Below are 23,218 nucleotides of genomic sequence, written 5' to 3'. Positions count from 1 at the left end.
CGGTATAGTCAGTAAACAGTTTTGTGACCACTGACGGAAACTTCGTAGTGACCAAGGTCTGGCGCTCCAGATTCTGCACGGGCACAGTTCCTGCTGGACTACCTGCGGTCTTGTCTCGAGTGGAGTTCGCCGGGCCGCTTCGAGAGTCGCCCATTAGCGCCCCCGAAAAGATAATTGCCCCAGATGGAAAGGGCCCACCGCAATTGGGCAACGCGTCGGCGGCCCCTTCCTGGACTGACGTAACGCGCGCTGGAGGAAAGCTAACGAGCGTGGTTCCGGTGCGCTCGGCCGTGCCATCCGCGCCGTGGACTCTCCAGACAGAGGCTCCAGTGTGTGGGAGGGAGAGAGCTGCGGGCGGCCGCCGGGCGCTTGGCACCAACCGGGCTATAAAGGGGCTCTCCAGCGCTGGAGGGACACACTCCAGCACGGGCCACACTCCGCACGCTCCGCAGACCAGCTCGGCCGCTCGACCAACCCAACAACACCCAACCATGAACGGTCTCTTCGCACTGGTGAGTACTTGCGTATTGCGTCCTCCTGTAGTTCGGAGCAGCAAATCGTCCGGTGGTTGCGAGGCGGGCAGACACCAATGCACCCCTCCGAGGGTCTTGTCTGGTGACTACATTATCCAGCAATACTGGCCCCTGTTTTGATCAGAACCGAAGTGGAATCTTCCTGTACGTCCGGCAGGGACCTGAAGATGACGTAGTAAATCGCCGAAACTGGTAGTTTGGAAACTAGACGGCTGAAAGGTGTTTTAATTTGACGTCCTGTATCCAACGGCCGAGTCCCGCAACCATCTCTGAAGAGACGGACATACAGGGTCTCATACATTGGGTTCTACAAGGTGGTTCAGCCGCCCTCGCATCTGGGTGTTACGCAACCTGCAACGCCTTCAAACGATATGCGCAAGATTTTCATATTCCATTGCTCGCAACGCCCAAACTATTTTACTCCCACAGAATAAAATGAACGGGACCTTTTTTTGTAGGGAATTTTGTACTGGGAAACGTTTTCACTGGAAGCCACGACTTTCAAGTCATTCGAGAAAAACGCTTTTGAAGGTCATTTTGTACGATTTCCTTCAACAACTCGAAAACTACGGCCTCTAATGAAAACGCATGCTGGTATAAAATATAACTATATAAAATTTCCCACAAAAAGGACCCAGTTATTTTTTCTGTAGGACTAATAGGCAGGGCGTAGAGAACGAGGAAATATGAAAATCTTTCGTGTTGTATTTGAAGGTGTTGCAGGGTGCATTAAAACCCAGTGGAGGAGGCAAGAGAATCATCCACTATAAGTCTGCATCTAAACCCATGTACCGTAAATCACTGCGAAGTGCATGGCAGGGAGTACTTTTCATTGCACCGCATAACGCAATTTATCCTCATTCCATTCGCGTGCTGATCACGGGAAGTCCTGCGGGCGTCATTTCAGAAGTTCTGCACACTGTAAGATTGAAGAAAATAATTATTTTCAGAATACCTGTACAGGCATTGAATGTAATCTCCATTGTTGCTTATGACAGCTTCCCAAAGTTATGACAACTTCCGTATTTCCGAATAGGGCAGCGTTATTGTTGAACTGTCTGATTACTCGCGTCACCTCACTAGAAAAAAAATGGTTCAAATGGCTCCGCCCGCATCTCGTGGTCGTGCGGTAGCGTTCTCGCTTCCCACGCCCGGGTTCCCGGGTTCGATTCCCGGCGGGGTCAGGGATTTTCTCTGCCTCGTGATGGCTGGGTGTTGTGTGCTGTCCTTAGGTTAGTTAGGTTTAAGTAGTTCTAAGTTCTAGGGGATTTATGACCACAGCAGTTGAGTCCCATAGTGCTCAGAGCCATTTGAACCATTTTTTGTTCAAATGGCTCTGAGCACTATGGGACTTAACATCTAGGTCATCAGTCCTCTAGAACTTAGAACTACTTAAACCTAACTAACCTAAGGACATCACACAACACCCAGTCATCACGAGGCAGAGAAAATCCCTGACCTCGCCGGCTATCGAACCCGGGAACGCGGGCGCGGGAAGCGAGAACGCTACCGCACACCTCACTAGAAGTTTCATCAGTTGTGTCAAAACGTTTTCCACTTAGTTGTTCCTTCAATTCCGGAAACAAATCAAAGTCTGGTGGACCTATATCAAGAATGTATGGTGAGTGGGGAAGTATTTGCTATCGATATTTGTCGAGCGTTTCTCTCACTGGTAGGGGAATAAGTGGTCTTGCATTAAGGTGCAAAATGAGGATATCAGGTGCAAGTATGTGAGGCCTTCTTTGGCGAATTTTCGGGCTCAAAACATTTTGGAGAAACAGCTTGTAGCACGCACTTGCTACAGACGTCCGCTAGGCCACTGTATCAGCTAATCGCGTTCTCGCTTCCCGAGCATGGGGTCTCGGTTTCGATTCCCGGCGGGGTCAGCGATTTTCACCTGCCTCGAGATGATTGGGTGTTTGCGTTGTCCTCATCATTTCATCATCATTCCTGACAGTGGCGACTTTGGACTGAGCAAAGATTAGGAATTTGTACGGGCGCTGATAACTGCGCAGTTGAGCGCCTCACAAACCAAACATCATCATCATCATCATCATCATCATCATCATCTATCAGTTAAAACTCCACTCATACACACATAAAGATCATCATCACTTTCACCTTCGATTGTTCGCGTGGAGAGTTGATACTTTTTCATTGTGCTGACAGTCTTCAGTTATGGCCCAAAAAGTTAGTACCCAGGTTTCAAGCGCAGCAAACCTTTCCAGAAACTGTCCTCCTTCTGTTCGATAACGTTGAAGCAGTTCTTCTGCGATTCTCCTGCGACCTGCTTCCTGCTCTTCACTGGGACTGTGTGGAACCCATCTGGCAGAAATTTTTCTCATTTTTAACATTTCAGTTATGATTCTCCAACCTGAAGTGACACACATCCTGCCCTTTTATGGAATTTCCTCACGCGTGTTTCGTCGATCCTGTCCCGAACTGTCATTAACCTGAGAGGCGTAGTATGTTGCAGTGCGTCGTCCTCAGTGCTTACCCGACCTTCACGGATACAACAAGCAGACCACCGTGATACTGTGCTACGATCCGCTACACTCTTCGCACGCAACTCTCCCTAAGCATTCTAAATTTCCCTTGGGTTCTTTCCACGCAGCGATTCGATTTTGATGTAGGAAATCTGGTCAGTACGTGGAATACGGTTTCAGCTTTATGCTGGTTGATTTACTCGCCGCTTCCTCTGGGTTTTAAAGCATCCTGCAACACCTTCAAATACCACACGAAAAATTTTCACATTTTCTCGCTCTCTACGTGCTACGTATTAGCCGTACAGAAAAAATAAATGGGACCTTTTTGTAGGAAATTTTATGCAGTTAAATTTTATACCGGGATGCGTTTTGATTAGAGGCCGTAGTTGTGAAATTGAGCCGGCCGGGGTGGCCGAGCGGTTTTAGGCGCTACAGTCTGGAACCGCGCGACCGCTACGGTCGCAGGTTCGAATCCTGCCTCGGGCATGGATGTGTGTGCTGTCCTTAGGTTGGTTACGTTTAAGTAGTTCTAGGTTCCACAGTACTGACGACCTTAGAAGTTAAGTCCCACGGTGCTCAGAGCCATTTGATTTTTGTGAAATTGAATTACTCACGACATAGCCAGGCGTACCAGCAAACGCATGCACGACCATCACGCCTGAAGTCTCAATGACAATCAACACGAATTTAAACCTGACCAGGCCACCACAACGATCGTGCATGCACAGTGTGCAGGACTTTTGAAATGATCCTCGTGAAAATGCATTTTCTCTTGCTGCAGTTAGTCTAATCTTGTTTCTGCATACCCTGTGGGCTACATTCGCCACTGAAAACATTAGTCACCCTCCTAAAGTAAGGCTTTTTAGCGCCGTTAGCAAGTGGACCTGTGACTCGCCGTTGCTGAGGTAACACATCGCAGTGGAACGGTGTGCGTACGTCCCGACCGGCTGTACGAAATGAATGCAGCAAGATCGGTTGATGAGGAGACGCGACACAGTGTTTAAGGACGTCTCCATGACCACACCTTGAGGGAAACAGCCCGAACTGTTGATGTGTCAACGTGGAACATCCATTGCGTATACAAGCAATTGTGGGCTACCATGCAATGTGTGTACAAGGTGTGTCGCCTAAGAGCCGCCAGGCGCATTTTCCCTGGTGTTTCGCCGATTTTTTTTTTTAACTGTGTGTCCCTGGAGTCAGTCGAAACAACGTCTCCCATGCGACACCAAATGCCTGCAGAAAGCTTAGGGTTTACTGATTGGCGACTCCATGGAGTGTTCTGTGCACCACGACCTAGTATTGGATAGAATTTGAAGGAGAATCAGCATTGGTCGTATTTTTGTTTTTGTTTTTTTGTTTTATTATCCGCAAAATCGATTTTCGGTCACTTAGTGACCGTCCTCAGTGCTAGAAGTTAAAAATTTTACACAACGATCAGAGAACATAAAACAGAAAATCACAACTACACCTGTGTATGAACATAACAGTTGGTAAGAACATACCTGTAATATACAATTAAAATTGGTAGGCACTGGTATCAAAAAGCTTAGAGCGATCACATAAACTGAGGCCGCTGTTTACATGCACCTGTTCAGCAGACCTCGGTGTGACAGGGCTTGGAACGCCCCCTATATGACATGTGTCACGTGAAGATTTAATATTACTGCTTTTGCGAGATATTAACACAAAATAACTCTTGTGCATCTGTGAATCATGAAGTAATTCAAATTTAAAATGTACGTAAAACACATAACAGACGAAGGGGGAAGGAAACATCTAAAATACGCTGGCGTATTGTTTTTAAAAAACCAACTTACAAAACATAAAACAGATCGATAATAAGTTGTCAGAGTGCAGGACAAGTAAAAGAGAAAAAGAGAGGGAAAAAGAATAATATTTGAGTAATATGAAATGAGGTATAACACAGTTTTTTTAAAAACATGATACCCACCATCTGGCATGGGAAGTACAACGTTCGTAATTTACGTGAAATTTTACGTTAAGACTAAGGAGTGGAATATATAAAAAGTAGTAATAGTACTAAAATGCCATTACGTAATAATTAAAATGCCGTGAAACACAGTATTCATTACAAAAACGTCTGTAGGTGTGGATAAACACGTCTCGATCACCTCTTGTTCACATTGACGGCACTTTGAACAGTCGACGTTACATTTCAGATGTGTTACGACCCGTGGCTCCACCCTTCATTCGATCCCTGCGAAACCCTACATTTCAGCAGGATAATGCACGACCGCATGCTGCAGGTCCTGTACGGGCCTTTCTGGATACAGAAAATGTTCGACCTGCTGCCCTGGCCAGCACATTCTCCAGATCTCTCACGAACTGAAAACGTCTGGTCAATGGTGACCGAGCAACTGGCTCGTCACAATATACCAGTCACTACTCCTGATGAACTGTGGTATCGTGTTGAAGCTGCATGGGCAGCTGTACCTGTGCACGCCATCCAAGCTCTGTTTGACTCAATCCCCAGGCGTATCTAGTCCGTTATTACGGCCAGAGGTGGTTGTTCTGGGCACTGGTTTCTCAGGAACTGTGCACCCAAACTGCGTGAAAATGTAAACACATGTCAGTTCTAGTATAATACACTCCTGGAAATGGAAAAAAGAACACATTGACACCGGTGTGTCAGACCCACCATACTTGCTCCGGACACTGCGAGAGGGCTGTACAAGCAATGATCACAAGCACGGCACAGCGGACACACCAGGAACCGCGGTGTTGGCCGTCGAATGGCGCTAGCTGCGCAGCATTTGTGCACCGCCGCCGTCAGTGTCAGCCAGTTTGCCGTGGCATACGGAGCTCCATCGCAGTCTTTAACACTGGTAGCATGCCGCGACAGCGTGGACGTGAACCGTATGTGCAGTTGACGGACTGTGAGCGAGGGCGTATAGTGGGCATGCGGGAGGCCGGGTGGACATACCGCCGAATTGCTCAACACGTGGGGCGTGAGGTCTCCACAGTACATCGATGTTGTCGCCAGTGGTCGGCGGAAGGTGCACGTGCCCGTCGACCTGGGACCGGACCGCAGCGACGCACGGATGCACGCAAAGACCGTAGGATCCTACGCAGTGCCGTAGGGGACCGCACCGCCACTTCCCAGCAAATTAGGGACACTGTTGCTCCTGGGGTATCGGCGAGGACCATTCGCAACCGTCTCCATGAAGCTGGGCTACGGTCCCGCACACCGTTAGGCCGTCTTCCGCTCACGCCCCAACATCGTGCAGCCCGCCTCCAGTGGTGTCGCGACAGGCGTGAATGGAGGGACGAATGGAGACGTGTCGTCTTCAGCGATGAGAGTCGCTTCTGCCTTGGTGCTAATGATGGTCGTATGCGTGTTTGGCGCCGTGCAGGTGAGCGCCACAATCAGGTCTGCATACGACCGAGGCACACAGGGCCAACACCCGGCATCATGGTGTGGGGAGCGATCTCCTACACTGGCCGTACACCACTGGTGATCGTCGAGGGGACACTGAATAGTGCACGGTACATCGAAACCGTCATCGAACCCATCGTTCTACCATTCCTAGACCGGCAAGGGAACTTGCTGTTCCAACAGGACAATGCACGTCCGCATGTATCCCGTGCCACCCAACGGGCTCTAGAAGGTGTAAGTCAACTACCCTGGCCAGCAAGATCTCCGGATCTGTCCCCCATTGAGCATGTTTGGGACTGGATGAAGCGTCGTCTCACGCGGTCTGCACGTCCAGCACGAACGCTGGTCCAACTGAGGCGCCAGGTGGAAATGGCATGGCAAGCCGTTCCACAGGACTACATCCAGCATCTCTACGATCGTCTCCATGGGAGAATAGCAGCCTGCATTGCTGCGAAAGGTGGATATACACTGTACTAGTGCCGACATTGTGCATGCTCTGTTGCCTGTGTCTATGTGCCTGTGGTTCTGTCAGTGTGATCATGTGATGTACCTGACCCCAGGAATGTGTCAATAAAGTTTCCCCTTCCTGGGACAATGAATTCACGGTGTTCTTATTTCAATTTCCAGGAGTGTATATTTGTCCAATGAATACTCGTTTATCATCTGCATTTCTTCTTGGTGTAGCAATTTCAATGGCCAGTAGTGTATTTGTGGATGTCATCGAACTGTGTTTCTGGGCAGTTACGTATCACGAGAAAGTTACTTCCGTCCTTTCGTTTTGCACGCAAGTGTACTTAAGTGTTCGCGGACATTGCGAGTTTTCCGTTCCTTGCGGACGTCGCCACTTTATGTTTCGCTGACCACGCCGGCAGAGCGGAAAACGAAAGCGGAACGGAGCGGTCGGCCGCATGAGCCGCCGCCCCCCCCCCCCCCCCCGTCGCCCCTTGTCACCGCCTCGCACACGCACGTCACACAAGCACGGCAGGGCGGTAATTAAGTAGGCGCGACGTACCGGGCACCCGCCAACTGCCGCCCCGCCTCGCAACAAAGCACGCGCAGCGCTTCTGGAGAAAGCCGCCCAACAATGCCGCCGAATGTGGCACTTCCCTCCTCCCACACTTTCTCTGTCCGCGGCTTCCCTGGCCGTCTGACATTTGCCTGACAGCTTCCGCGCTCCGAGCATCTTCATCACTCTTGGTCTAGTGCCGAACAAGTGAACCACAGACAGGAAGCCTTTAATAACAATACCTCGCCAGCTGGTATTTTTTTGTGCTCTTTCCGAGACGTCTGATCATGTAGGTCACGTTACTCTCTTAGAAAAACTAAAATTTTATGGAACTGATAGCTTTACGCACAGCGTGTGTGAATCATACATAACAAAATGGTTCAAATGGCTCTGAGCACTATGGGACTTAACTTCTGTGGTCATCAGTCCCCTAGAACTACTTAAACCTAAATAACCTAAGGACATCACACACATCCATGCCCGAGGCAGGATTCGAACCTGCGACCGTAGCAGTCGCGCGGTTCCTAACTGAGCGCCTAGAACCGCTCGGCCACCGCGGTCTGCCATACTTAACAAACAGAACGCAAAAGGGTTGTGCTAAGTAATTCAGACAGACAGCGTCAGTAAGGTAGAAAATTTTAGTGACAGAGGAGAAAAACGGAGTCCCACACGGTTCAGTTTTGGGGCCACGCCTGTTTGCTACGATATGACTTCTCAGTTAACAGTCTGGATTCCTTAGAAATACTGGAACACGCGAGGCAATACTGACACTACGACTTATCTTAGAAGAGAGATTAAGAAAAGGCAAACGTACATTTATAGCATTTATAGACTTAGAGAAAGCTTTTGACAATGTTGACTGGAATACTCTCTTTCAAATTCTCATGGTGGCAGGGGCAAAATACAGGAAGCGAAAAGCTATTTACAATTTGTACAGAAACCAGATGGCAGTTATGAGTCGGGCTGCATGAAAGGAAAGCAGTGGTTGGGAAGGGAGTGAGACAGGGTTGTAGCCTCTCCCTGATGTTATTCAATCTGTATATTGAGCAAGCAGTAAAGGCAACAAAAGAAAAATTCGGAGTAGGTATTAAAATCCATGGAGAAGAAATAAAAACTTTGAGGTTCGACGATGACATTGTAATTCTGTCAGAGACAGCAAAGGACTTGGAAGAGCAGTTGAACGGAATGGACAGTGTCTTCAAAAGAGGATGTAAGATGAACATGATCAAAAGCAAAACGAGGATAATGTAATGTATTTAAATTAAATCGGGTGATGCTGAGGGGATTAGATTAGGAAATGAGACACTTAAAGTAGTAAAGGAGTTTTGCTATTTAGGGAGTAAAATAACTGATGATGGTCGAAATAGAGAGGATATAAAATGTAGACTGGCAATGGCAAGGAAATCGTTTCTGAAGAAGAGAAATTTGTTAATATGGAGTATTGATTTAAGTGTCAGGAAGTCGTTTCTGAAAGTATTTGTGTGGAGTGTAGCCCTGCATGGAAGTGAAACATGGACGATAAATAGTTTAGACAAGAAGAGAATAGAAGCTTTCGAAATGTGGTGCTACAGAAGAATGCTGAAAATTAGATTGTAGATCACATAAGTAATAAGGAGGTATTGAATAGAATTGGGGAGAAGAGGAGTTTGTGGCACAACTTGACAAGAAGAGGGGATCGGTTGGTAGGACATGTACTGAGGCATCAAGGGATCACCAATTTAGTATTGGAGGGCAGCGTGGAGGGTAAAAATCGTAGAGGGAGACCGAGAGATGAATACACTAAGCAGATTCAGAAGAATGTAGGTTGCAGTAGGTACTGGGAGATGAAGAAGCTTGCACAGGATAGAGTGGCATGGAGAGCTGCATCAAACCAGTATCGGGACTGAAGACCAAAAGAACAACAACTGTTAACATTCAACAAGCAAAATTCGAACTTTTTACAAACGATAATAGTGTTACAATAAACGCCATTGAAGAGAAACTAACACAAGAATTAGTAAGGGGTTTGAATTTTTTTTGTAAAGTATTATTAAGTTCAGTACCACGAAAAACTAGTCCAAAGTTGCAAATTCTACTGTTTTTATTCACTCGATTACTAGTTTCGGCGCCGTAATGGTTCGTTGCACATTTTTGACATGGTTTTCACATCTTCGGAAACACCATTTTTGACTATGCTACGGTGATCTGAAAATGTATATCGGCCCGAAACTAGTCATCGAATGAAAAAAACAGTAAAATTTGCAACTTAGGACTGGTTTTTCGTTGTGCTGATTATCAGAAGTTGCTGACTCACAGCTACCCCAGTTGTTCTCTGAAAACGGACTCTCTCAACAATTGATGTAGCACATGGGCAGGAGCTAGTAAGTAAGGTAGAATGCTCCAAAATTTTTGGGTGAACATATTGGTGAAAGTTTGAACTGGAAAAAGCGTATTACTGAGCTTCAAAAACAATTAAATTCAGATACTTTTCCTTTTCGTATAATTGCCAGTCTTGGAAACAAATGTATCAACTGCCTGACATATTTTACATATTTCCGCTGAATAATGTCTTATGGAATAATTTTCTGGGGTAAATCACCACTTAGAAAGAAAGTACTGACTGCACAAATACGATCAGTAAGAATAATATTGGTGTTTACACACGGACATCATGGATCTACCTGTTAAAGGAGTTAGGCATTTTAACTATGCTTTCACGATACATATATTCGCTTGTGAAATTCCTCATAAGTAATCCACCACTATTTGAGAAGAACAGTGATGTCAATGCCTACAACAGTAAAGGGACAAATTACCTTTATTACCACTTGTTAAACATTCTGTAGAACGTCTGATAGGTAGCGAAGCAAGTATTATATCTAATTTAAAGTCACTTCTCCAGGAAAACTCCTACTATTCCTCTGGCATATTTCTGCTTAAAAACTGGTATGTGGTGAAAAAAGTAGAATTGCATGAGTATGACAAAAATAGTAATGTATTCATTAATATCAACACTAGTAATGTATGCATATCCTGTAAAATGCATTGTTTGAGATCATTTCGATAAAAAAAGGATCTTTCAAATGATCAATGGAACATGTGAGTGGCTAACTAACTAACATCTACACCTACTTCTACTGCATAATAATGTAATTATTATTTATTACATTCTCCATGTTCAGACGACATTTGTGCTGCAACTGTTGTTCAGTTAATGAAAACCCATACCAGCTGTTTAACGAGAACTGTATTAAGTCCAACCACAACTGGTTTCATTCTTTATTATTTGGCCATTATCAATATGTAAATAGATCATGTGATAAGTATGTAGATGAGAGACAATGTTTATATGAGAGACATTCAATAAGTAAAGCAATACTTTTTTTCTAAAAGTATGTTGGTTTTATTCAGGATTGTAATACACCATATTATTCCCCAGTCCTTCGCTACAAAACCCTACTTTTCAACATAATCTCCTTGTAATGCGACAGCCTTACGCCACATTACTGGGAGGGCTTTTACGCCCCCATGGCACCACTCTAGTGGTCTACGCCGCGGCCAAAGTCTTGATGCACCAAATACCTGTCCATCATCCACATATTGGTTCTCATGGAGTGCATCCTTCATTGAACCAAACATAAGGAAGTCGGAAGGTGCGAGATCTGTGCTGTAGGGTGAATAAGGAAGAACAGTCCAATGAAGTTTTGTGACACCCTCCTAGCTGTGCAAAACTGTGTGAGGCTTTGCCTCTAATGAGAGTGTCCGCACGTTCCTACAGTGCGGGAGTCACAGCTGTGTGCGGACGGTTGGCACACGGGAGATTGGTCAAGTTTGTGCCGCCTTCTTGCGATGATGACAGGTGCCTCGCCTAATGACTCACTGTCCTTTTGTTCACTACCATATCTGCATAAACATTCTGCAAGCGCCTATGAGTATCAGCAATGCTCTGGTTTCTCACCGAAACGAACTCTGTGACAGCTCTCTGGTTGGAATGCACTTTTGTTACGTCATTTTGAAGGGTACATATAGCACCAGCAGTTACTGGAACATCATGAAACTACACTCCTGGAAATTGAAATAAGAACACCATGAATTCATTGTCCCAGGAAGGGGAAACTTTATTGACACATTCCTGGGGTCAGATACATCACATGATCACACTGACAGAACCACAGGCACATAGACACAGGCAACAGAGCATGCACAATGTCGGCACTAGTACAGTGTATATCCACCTTTCGCAGCAATGCAGGCTGCTATTCTCCCATGGAGACGATCGTAGAGATGCTGGATGTAGTCCTGTGGAACGGCTTGCCATGCCATTTCCACCTGGCGCCTTAGTTGGACCAGCGTTCGTGCTGGACGTGCAAACCGCGTGAGACGACGCTTCATCCAGTCCCAAACATGCTCAATGGGGGACAGATCCGGAGATCTTGCTGGCCAGGGTAGTTGACTTACACCTTCTAGAGCACGTTGGGTGGCACGGGATACATGCGGACGTGCATTGTCCTGTTGGAACAGCAAGTTCCCTTGCCGGTCTAGGAATGGTAGAACGATGGGTTTGATGACGGTTTGGATGTACCGTGCACTATTCAGTGTCCCCTCGACGATCACCAGTGGTGTACGGCCAGTGTAGGAGATCGCTCCCCACACCATGATGCCGGGTGTTGGCCCTGTGTGCCTCGGTCGTATGCAGTCCTGATTGTGGCGCTCACCTGCACGGCGCCAAACACGCATACGACCATCATTGGCACCAAGGCAGAAGCGACTCTCATCGCTGAAGACGACACGTCTCCATTCGTCCCTCCATTCACGCCTGTCGCGACACCACTGGAGGCGGGCTGCTCGATGTTGGGGCGTGAGCGGAAGACGGGCTAACGGTGTGCGGGACCGTATCTCAGCTTCATGGAGACGGTTGCGAATGGTCCTCGCCGATACCCCAGGAGCAACAGTGTCCCTAATTTGCTGGGAAGTGGCGGTGCGGTCCCCTACGGCACTGCGTAGGATCCTACGGTCTTGGCGTGCATCCGTGCGTCGCTGCGGTCCGGTCCCAGGTCGACAGGCACGTGCACCTTCCGCCGACCACTGGCGACAACATCGATGTACTGTGGAGACCTCACGCCCCACGTGTTGAGCAATTCGGCGGTACGTCCACCCGGCCTCCCGCATGCCCACTATACGCCCTCGCTCAAAGTCCGTCAACTGCACATACGGTTCACGTCCACGCTGTCGCGGCATGCTACCAGTGTTAAAGACTGCGATGGAGCTCCGTATGCCACGGCAAACTGGCTGACACTGACGGCGGCGGTGCACAAATGCTGCGCAGCTAGCGCCATTCGACGGCCAACACCGCGGTTCCTGGTGTGTCCGCTGTGCCGTGCGTGTGATCATTGCTTGTACAGCCCTCTCGCAGTGTCCGGAGCAAGTATGGTGGGTCTGATACACCGGTGTCAATGTGTTGTTTTTTCCATTTCCAGGAGTGTATATGGGCTGAAGCAGGAATATTCCAAGACGTCCCACAACAAATTCTGCAGCTTTCCAACTCAAATTGCCCCTTGTACACTGATGAACGCTTTTTCCAGATCGACAAATCCTATGATAATTTCTTGATTTCTCCCAGTTCTCCCTACTGTTATCACGGAAACGTCGAACTGCCTCTCTGATGCGTTTACGTTACTTCAGATGAAACTGATAGTTTGTGCTCGAATGTTTGTGAATTCCTAAGGGACCAAACTGCTCAGGTCATAGGTCCCTAGAATTACACACTACTTAAAGTAACTTATGCTAAGAACAACACATACACCCATGCCAAAGGAAGGACTCGAACCTTCGGTGGAACGGGCCACGCGATCTGTGACATGACGCCTCTAACCGCACGGCCACTCCGCGCAGCAAAAACTGATGGTCATCCAACACATCCTCAGTTTTCTATTGTATTGTTTTAGTTATTATTCTCGTCATGAACTTGTATGCATGAGCCTTTAAGCTGCCTTTGCAACAGTTCTTTCACTTACTCTCCAATAATAATAGATAATTGAAGATATTCCATGCGGGCAGTAGCGCTGACGGTGTTTTCGCTTTGTAGACCCTGGTCGCGACGCTGGTGGCGGCGTGCAGCGGCGGCCTGCTGAACCACGGCGGGCATTATGGCGGCGCCACGTCGTACCAGAACGTGCACATCGAGAGCCACGGCTCCGTGCCTGTGCCAGTGGCGTCTGCACACCACGGAGGTTTCGGCGGCGGACACGGCATCGCTCTCGCTGACGGAGGTAACCTCGACACGCAGCTGCCATCGAGAATTAATTATACTGCAGGGGATAGGCAAAATAATGTGACCAGTGGTAGCAATGGGATCGTTGAGTTATGACGGTCTACAACGCAGGTAAGGCACCTGTTGCCCTGGGCTGTGCATGTTCAGTAAGGACTAGGCACCAGTGCACGATCTTTACGAGTAGTGCACACTTCCTATTTGCGTCCAGAGGCCGAGGTCGACGTGCAATGAAAGACCTAACAGAGTTCCAAAGAGGTCGGATTGTGGAGGTCCGATTAGCTGGAGCGCCAGTAAACAAGACAGCCAACTTACTGAATGCTTCGAGACCAACTGTTTCAACAGTCACGGCAGCCTAGACAAAATATGGGAAGACATCGTTTTGTAAACGTCACAGTGGGCGCAAATCAAAACTAAATGACAGAGATCGTCATACGCTGCAGAGCTCAGTAACCATCTTATCGACACTGTCCGCCAAAAACTCCATACAGCGAATATTCATGGAGGAGCTGTTATACCAGAACCATTAGTGACGACAACCAACGCAAAGGCGCGAAAAACATGGTGTCAAGAGCATAAATCCTGGAGGGCTGATCAGTGGAAGTACGTCATACAGTCCGACGAGTCAACGCTTTCGTTATTTCCAACAACGGGCTAGGTTTACGTCTGGAGGACGCCAAAACAGGCCTACAATCCCGATTGCTTGATTCCAATGGTTAAGCATGGAGGTGGAAATGTGATGGTGTGGCCAGCCATATCACGGTATTCTGCTGGCCACATCGTTGCTCTCCAAGGCCGTGTTACAGCCGACGATTATGTGAACATTTTAGGTGATCAGGTGCACCCCATGATTCAAATGTTGTTCCCCAACAGCGATGCCATATTTCAGGACGATAATGCACCCATTCAAACAGCCAGGGCAGTACAATCGTGGTATGAGGAGCATGCGACAGAATTGCGACTTCTTCCCCACCAAGCACAGTCCCCGGACTTGAACACTATGGAACACTTGTTGGGCGGTATTGGAGGGCAGACTCCAGAGCAGATTTCCGCCTCCCTCGTCAGTACAGGAGTTAGAAGAGGTTCTGTTCGAAGCGTGCCGTAACATTCCACTGGAAACTATAGAGTCATTATATGCCAGTATTCCAAGAAAAATCGCAGCTGTATTACGGGCAAATAGGGGTCCAACTCCTTATTAATAAACCATTCCAAAGTAAATACAGGTGTTCACATTATGTTGCCTATCCCTGCATGTGAATAATGGCTTTTGCAGTGAACGTTATTGGTGAGATCTTCTCGGTTTATGAGCCGAGTCGTGGTGTCGTGTTGCCAAAGCATTTCGACGAGTTTCCCACTCTGCAACTCCAGGCGAAGTGTCACTTACATGACCAGTTCGTTTCTCTTACACACCATGTTTAAAATCAAGAGTACACTTTTTTCAGCCAAACGTCGATATGGGTATAGGCTTCTGGTGTATACAACAGCAGATGCGAGTGTGCCATGCAGTATATGAACCAGACAGAGTGATGATGGTTCAAATGGTTCAAATGGCTCTGAGCACTATGGGACTTAACATCTATGGTCATCAGTCCCCTAGAACTTAGAACTACTTAAACCTAACTAACCTAAGGACAGCACACAACACCCAGCCATCACGAGACAGAGAAAATCCCTGACCCCGCCGGGAATCGAACCCAGGAACCTGGGCGTGGGAAGCGAGAACGCTACCGCACGACCACGAGACGCGGGCCAGCGCTGTTTGGTACGTGTCTGGAGCTTTCGCCACAGACAATCTGACAGGCCTACAATGGCAGAGAATGGCATCAACAAAGTACACATGTCGTTGAACAGATAAGGTACTGAGCCATGCCTTTGGGTTCTGGGAGTCAGTCATCAAACTATACTACATACTCTGTCTGAATAAGCCTCAGAAGGCCGAATGATACAGGTCAACCGTCATGTCATCCTCAGCCAAAGAGGCGTCACTGGATGTGGATATGGAATGGCATGGAATGTGGTGAGCACACTGCTCTCCAGTCTATTGTCAGTTTTCGTGACCAGACCCACTACTTCTCAGTCAGACAGCTTCTCAATTGGCCTCATAAGGGCTGAGTGCACCCCTCTTACCAACAGCCCTCCACAGACCCAGACGATCAACCACACAAGTGCTAGCCGAGCATGATAGTGCTGAACTTGAATGATCTGATGGTAGCCAGTCTTACCACAGCATCATTGGCCTAGACCATCAAAGACACTGTGGAAATACATGATGATCTTGTCAACTGGGCAGCTGTTTCCAACTGACCTCCACATGGAATGTGGCATTAGCAAAAGTAGGTCAGGAACGTCATGGACTGTGAGGCTGATCCAGGCAGAGGTTCGAGTCCTCCCTGGGACATGGGTGTGTGTGTTTGTCCTTAGGATAATTTAGGTTAAGTAGTGTGTAAGCTTAAGGACTGATGATCTTAGCAGTTAAGTCCCATAAGATTTCACACACATTTGAACATTTTGAAACATTTGATCCCACTCCACCCCACCAGGAGAACCCACACCCCACCCCCATCCCGGTCACGATATCTCCTCCAGGAGCAGGCGATTGTCCTATCAATTCGGCGCTCGGCAGAGGATTCTACGTTTCAGCAGCTGTAAGGGAACGAAGAGAACATGAACCCAACACTTTGTCTGGTTTTATACATTTTACCTCCAGGAGAGCAAAATGTTTAAGACTCCTCAAGAGTCTCTCGTCCAAGTGAAATACACTACCGTTCATGAAAATCCCAACACCAAGACAGATCATTAGAATGTTAGTATTCCACAGATTAGGACATGAAATTATGCTGATGACCATATTTACAGAATTGCACATGTGCTTTGACGATGAGAATTTGCTGTGGTGTGAAGCTGCAGTCGGAGCCTGTAGACGTCGTGGCATGAAATTAAAGAGGGATTGGATATGCTGCCGGGGAAACACACTGCTACCCAGTTTGTAGGCTCGTCCACAGGTCACTGACAGTGGTTGTAGGAGGACCAGGGTGAACAAGGTGCTGACTGAGCGTACCCCAGCCATTTTTCATGGCAGACATGTCAGACGAACGTGCAGCTCAGGGAAGCAGTGGTAAACGTTGACCTTCGAAGATGGCTTGTACATTTCTCGTCACATATGGCCACGCATTGTCCTGCTGAAATATGGCATGCAGAGGGACAGTGCATCAAGCTCTAAAACGCCCCTGATGTACCAGTTAATGTTCAGATACGCAGGAGACGAGTTCGCGTACTGTTGCCAATGGCACCACAAACCATCGCACTCGGCGTCTGTCAATTATGCCGCTCAACAATTCAGTATGCCCGATCATGTTCGCCACGCTACCTTCAGACAAGCACGCGACCACTACTGTAGGACAAACTGAAGCGAGTTTCGTCCGAAAACAGTACCTTTCGCCACTCAGCACGCCAATGATTCTGTTCGCGTGCGTATTGCAGTTTGAGGCGCTGGTCGTTCTGGTGAGTGGAAGCCGACGCAATGCCATGCGTGCTAATGGTCCAGTCCGCAGCGCACAATGTTGAGCTCTCGACGCAGACATGTGCACACTCGTTGCAGTGCTGCATCATCGAGTCAACACTGATACTAAAATGTAGACTTTCACGGCCGGAAATGTCATGTCCATTATAATTATCCGGACAGTTATGCCGTGGTGGGTTGATGAATTCTTTGTCAAATTCCAACGTTTCGTCTCCGACTGCGGGAGACATCTTCAAAGGGGTCTGTAGCTCGATGGAAGGTCCAACACACCCACTGGTTCGCTACTGTAGCAGCATCCCCAGTTCAAGCCGAAGTGTCATGGTATGACAAACCCATTTCCCAGAGACCACTTGTTCTGCCCCATCGGAACTCACTCACAGGCTGACAGTACAACCTTTGTCGCCGACCAGACATACCGGGCACTTCTCGCACGTTTCCACTCCGTTCGATGGCTCTCCGCTGATCAAGCCTGGCATAACACTGACATGTTCCGTCACACAAAAGAGGGCATTTCTGGCCTACATGCACACCATCTCCCTGTGATCTTAACAAGCTTTTATGGGTGAAGTGGTCTACACATCCTCCGATTTTGGAGTGATTCATACTATATCTTCTAGGTGCTCCAATTTTCCCAAACACCTGTAATGTAGCTACCCAAAATGTCCAATATCTTAGTTTTATGATACAGCCACCAATAATAGCATTCACACATTTCGTTAAGCACACGACTCCATTCCTGTTTACGTTCGGCGATTTCTGCTGTGTCATGGAAAAACCGCATAATTACTAATGATTTCCTGTCCCTGACAAACGATACGTACATCTTCCCTCATTGGCTCTTCAATATGCGAATCAGTTATCAGTGATGACAATGGGCACATCTGCATTACACATTTCCTGTTTTACCAGTCGCTTGCACCAATCTGTCATTGCTGTCAGCTGTTGGTGAAGTCAGTATTTACTTAGCACAGGTCAACGCACTTTAAGACCTGCTCAAAGGTCCCAGAAATGAGTTACTGCATAGCATCAACTCTCTGCAGGGTGAAAAGTATTTAAACCGACAAACTCTGGGAGGTTGTAGGGGACATCAAAACAAATATTTTTCCCTAATATCATTTTTCCCTATGAGAAGTATTTAAACTGATAGAGGAAGATTTCCTTGGCGGCAAATTAATTAAACCAACAAACACTTTTCCATTTTTTTATGACCAAGAGACAACACATTAACACAACCCAATTTCAATTACAGTAGATTTTAAAATATGCCTCCATTGACACGTAAACAAAGGTTACACCATCGGATCATGTTCTGACACGGGCAAAAACCCCAGGAGTATCCTGAATTGTTCCTGCTGCTGCTACTATCCGGGCAACCAGATCTTCTTCTGATGCAACAGGAGTTGCGTAAACAAGGTTGCGCATCTCTCCCCACACAAAAAAGTCCAGAGGGGACATATCTGGGGATCGAGCAGGCCACGGTACAGGACCACCTCTGCCAATCCACATTTCTGGGAACCGTCGGTCCAGGAATCGACGCACACGACGACTGAAAAGTGCCGGCGCCCCGTCATGTTGGAACCACATGCGTTGTCTTGTAGGGAGCGGGTAGTTGATTAACCCGCTGTGCAGCTCGTCCGTTGTGGAGCGCTACGTAGTACGCACCAACCATAACAGTGAACTCACTCCAGGTGTATCGCTCCATTAGTAAACAGAGACAAGGCACTACTACACTGGTGGACAGCAGTTGCCTACAACTGAAGATAGTAATACGGCCTATAACAACTGAAGAGCGTAATACAGCCTCCACCGGTTTAAATAATACTCATAGGAAAAAATGACATCAGGGAAAAATATTTGTTTAAATGTCCCCTACAACCTCCCAGAGTTTGTCGGTTTAAGTACTTTTCATCCTGTAGATCGTGTGCCATCACATTCCTTGTGCAAACCTTTCAGTGATCTTGCAGATAAATATTTCGAGCAGTTTCTGTCAAAAACCAAGTTAAAGGAGACTATAGTCTTTGAAAGATGTTTTTTATTGCATTTTTCATCCTTTTAGAGTCACTACATCTACATCTACATGATTACTCTCCAATTCTAACTTACGTTCCTGGCAGAAAGTTCATCAAGCCACCTTCAGACTATTTCTCTTCCATTCTACTCTCTAACAGCGCACGGGAGAAACGAATACTTAAACCTTTCCGTGCAAGCACTGATTTCTTTTATTTTATTACAATGGTCATTCCTCCATGTATAGGTGGTGTCAACAAAATGTTTTCGCACCCGGAGGAGAATGTTGAGGACTGAAATTTGGTGAAAAAATCCAGCCTCAACAAAAAACTCCAAATCGCATATCATATCGTGACAGTCTCACCCCCCTGTTTCGCGATAGTAAAAACGAGCTACCCTTCTTTGAACTTAATCGACGCACTCCGTCAACCATATCTGGTAAGGTTCCCACACCGCAGAGCAATTCGCTGTCAGTCTCTTTAGTGGACCGGTTGCCTCTTTTAAGTATTCTGCCAATAAGACTTTGGCTTGCCTTCCTAGCAACATTACCTATGCGATCGTGTCACTGTATGTTGTTCGCAATTGTAATTCCTAGGTATTTAGCTGAACTGACAACCTTTAGCTCTATGTGATTTCTCGTGTAACCGAAATTTAACGGATTTCTTTTAGTACTCACGTGGATGGCCTCGCATTTTTCCTTATTTCAGGTCAATTGCTAGTTTTCGCGTCATACAGATATCTCGTCTAATTAATTTCGCAATTGGTTTTGATCTTCTGATGGCTTTACTAAGCGGTAAACGACAGCACCATCTGCAAACTGCATAAGACGGCTGCTCGGCTTGTCTCTTGAATCTTTTATATAGATTGGGAACAGCAGAGACCTGTAACACTTTCTTGGGGAAGGCCAGATATCACTCCTGTTTTACTCAAATACTTTCCGTCAAGTAGTACGAACTGTGACCTTTCTGATAAGAAATACGAATGCTCTCGTGCATCTGAGACGATACTCCATAGGCACTCAATTTGATTAGAAGTCTGTTGTAAGAAATGGCGTCAAAAGTCTTCTGGAAAGTTACAAATATAGAATGAATTTGCGAACGCCTGTCGACAGCACTCATTAATTCGTGAGAATAAATCTCCAGTTGTATTTCACAAGAACGATATTTTCTGAGTCTGTGCTGACCGTGTGTAAACAGATCGTTCTCCTTGAGGTAATTCACAATATTGGACACAGTATATGTTCAGAAATTCTGCTGCAAAACGTCTTTAGTGATGTGAAACTGTTGTTCATCGGACTATTTTACATCCTTTGGGTAGTGATGTAACCTGTGCGACTTCTGCATACGTGCGTTTGCATGCGATTGTCAAATACGGATCTATTATACATCAGCATACAGTAGAAGGAATCTAACTAGTACACAATATGGAACGGAATAATTACCCTTATTAGATGACTTACGTTGCTTTGCTACAGGTAGGGTATCCACTTTTAAGTTTCTCCTGCTGGCAGAAATTCTTGATTCGAATTCTGGAATATTTACTTCGCGTTTGGCGTAGGAATTACTGAAAACCCTATTTACTAACTTCGTTTTGGTGGCACTGCCATCGGAACATTTCCATTGCTATCCTGCAATGAAGGTATTGACTATGTCTCGCTGCTGAAAGAATTTTGAGACAGAGTTTTGTTGTGGAAAATATTGAAAGCATTCGATTCAAGTTCCCTCTAAATTTCGAGCTTCTGTAAAATTTCGCATTCGTGCGATGTTTTAAATTTGGTATGAAGTTTTCTGAGTTGTTTTGTGTACCATTAGGCCAGTTCCGTCTTTTATTAATTTATTTGGTGTAACTCTCTCCATTTCTATCGATACTATTTCTTTGAATTTAATCCGCATCTGGTCTACACTTTCATACGTGGATCGGAAGGAATGGGAACTGTCTCTTGGGAAGGCGTCAAGCGAATTTTTATCTGCTTTTTTAAACAGACATATTTTACGTTTATTTTTGGTGCGTTTGGATGTTACGGTATTCACTTTCGCTACAGCGACCTTCTGGTCACTAATCCCTCTATCCGTCATAATGCACTCTATTTTTCTCGGGATTATTTGTTCAAAATAATTTTCGGAGAAAGCATTTAGTACGGTGTCGTAAGATGTGTTACGCCATCACCGACTGTAAACATATCGAGGGTAGATTGAAGTCACCAAACCGCATAATTTATAAGTGAAGTACCTACTGGAAATGAAACAAGTCTTCTTAGAACTGTTCAGCAACTGTATCACCTGGGTCGGGAGTTCGATCAAAGGAACCCATTATTAACGTATTCCCGTTGTCAAGTATAACCTCTGCACATACTAACTGGTTCAATGGCTCTGAGCACTATGGGACTTAAGTTCTGAGGTCATCAGTCCCCTAGAACTTAGAACTACTTAAACCTAACTAACCTAAGCACATCAGATACATCCATGCCCGAGGCAGGATTCGAACGTGCGACCGTAGCGGTCGCGCGGTTCCACACTGTAGCGCCTAGAACCGCTCGGCCACCCCGGCCGGCTGCACATACTAACTCACACGAACTATCTGCTTTCCGTTTCGCTACAAGACAGACTGTAACAGCAACACACACTAAAGTACTCGTTTGAATTAATGTTTGTATCCACGCACTAGTGTTACCAACTTGCGTCTTATTTGGTAATGCGATAACATCAAGTTTTCTGCAAATGAGATGGCCTTAATCTCTGGCATAAGGACCAGCATTTCTGAAGAAGATATTTTCGCAAATATCGAAACATAGGTCAAGGGCTAGTCAACCTTTGTTTGCAACTGTTTGGTTGATTTCTCAACCAGTAACTCAGAGACTTCAGGGATTTTTTCCATCAGGTTAGAAAACCTTTTTCAGACACCTCCCACGGTTTGGAATAGCTCCTACTGAGTTTCAGTGTCTTGGCAGAAGATTCGGTACCCTGGTAACTGTGACTGCATTACAGCATCACAAAGTTCGGCCCCTTCTTGTATCACACTTGAAGGCAGTTCCCTCTCATTGCAGAGGTGTTCCATGTAATCCTCTCATCTATCTGCGCTTTTCATACAATCAACAGAGATCACCCATCTACACGCCATGCTCTTACTGTTTTCTGTTCTGCATTTGCATTTAATCATCATTTTGCCGAGGTTTTCTAAATGATTATCTCTTCTAGACTTTCTTTATTTTGAAATTACAGTAGCCCGTTACAGTTGGAACTTGTCGTCCACAGGTCACCACGGACTGGAGCTGGGAGCTGGTCTTCTCCAGCACGATGGAGGCCTGGGCTTGGCAGCCATCGGCGGCGGACACGACTTTGGAGGACACCTGGAAGGCGGCTTCGACGGCGGCTACGGAGGCGGCCTCCACCACTAACCCTTTCACACTCTAGCCCTCCATCACTAGACATCAACTACCCTCACCAACACGTATTCCCAGCCCTCGACTGCTAGTTGCGCACTTCTGTGATCAACGTCGTCACCACATCATTCACCTTCCATCCACATCCAAACTTCTATTCACGTTCATGATTCATCAACATGAGCGACACGGCCTTTTCTCATCACATGCAAGCACTAAACATTCCTTCCGCCTTCCATTGTTCATTACATCCGACGTGTCTTGGCTGCACAGTACCAAGAACGTACACCTCTCCCACCTCGTGTAGTCAGCAAACTCATGGTTAAGCCACTCGAACATCAACGTATTCACCAACTGGCTTCAATTCCATAATTGGTGTGAGGATGCAGAAAAACAGTATTATCATTTTGTAATGAAGATTTGTAGAAAAAAATAGTAATAAAAATCTTTTATGTCGAGAGTTGAATTGTTCATCTGAAACTCCTGTCACCTGAATTTCCACTGCGTCCCATTGCCCTATCACTTCTTATCTCACACACCACTTAAAGCACTGTCAGGGATCCACAGGAGACTCATAAATGAAAACCAGTAAATAAACAATTACATACGTTGTTTTGTACTGCTGAAATCGCTCTTCATTGAG

The 23,218-nt window shown here is 46.5% G+C and overlaps 1 protein-coding gene across 1 annotated transcript; it reads left to right on the top strand.

Annotated features, from left to right (window-relative positions):
• Nucleotides 1–354: 354 nt before the first annotated feature.
• LOC126106513 (keratin, type II cytoskeletal 3-like) lies at nt 355–23,035 on the top strand. The gene is made up of 3 exons (XM_049912837.1): nt 355–512; nt 13,487–13,670; nt 22,448–23,035. The coding sequence occupies exons 1-3, from the start codon at nt 492–494 to the stop codon at nt 22,588–22,590; spliced, it is 348 nt and encodes a 115-aa protein (XP_049768794.1). The 5' UTR covers nt 355–491; the 3' UTR covers nt 22,591–23,035.
• Nucleotides 23,036–23,218: the final 183 nt, after the last annotated feature.

The sequence above is a fragment of the Schistocerca cancellata genome, chromosome 10 (genome assembly GCF_023864275.1).
Source record: "Schistocerca cancellata isolate TAMUIC-IGC-003103 chromosome 10, iqSchCanc2.1, whole genome shotgun sequence".
NCBI classification, from domain to species: Eukaryota; Metazoa; Arthropoda; class Insecta; order Orthoptera; family Acrididae; genus Schistocerca; species Schistocerca cancellata.
The sequence above is the reverse complement of the archived record's forward strand: the minus strand, read 5'-3'. Positions and strand labels throughout refer to the sequence as shown.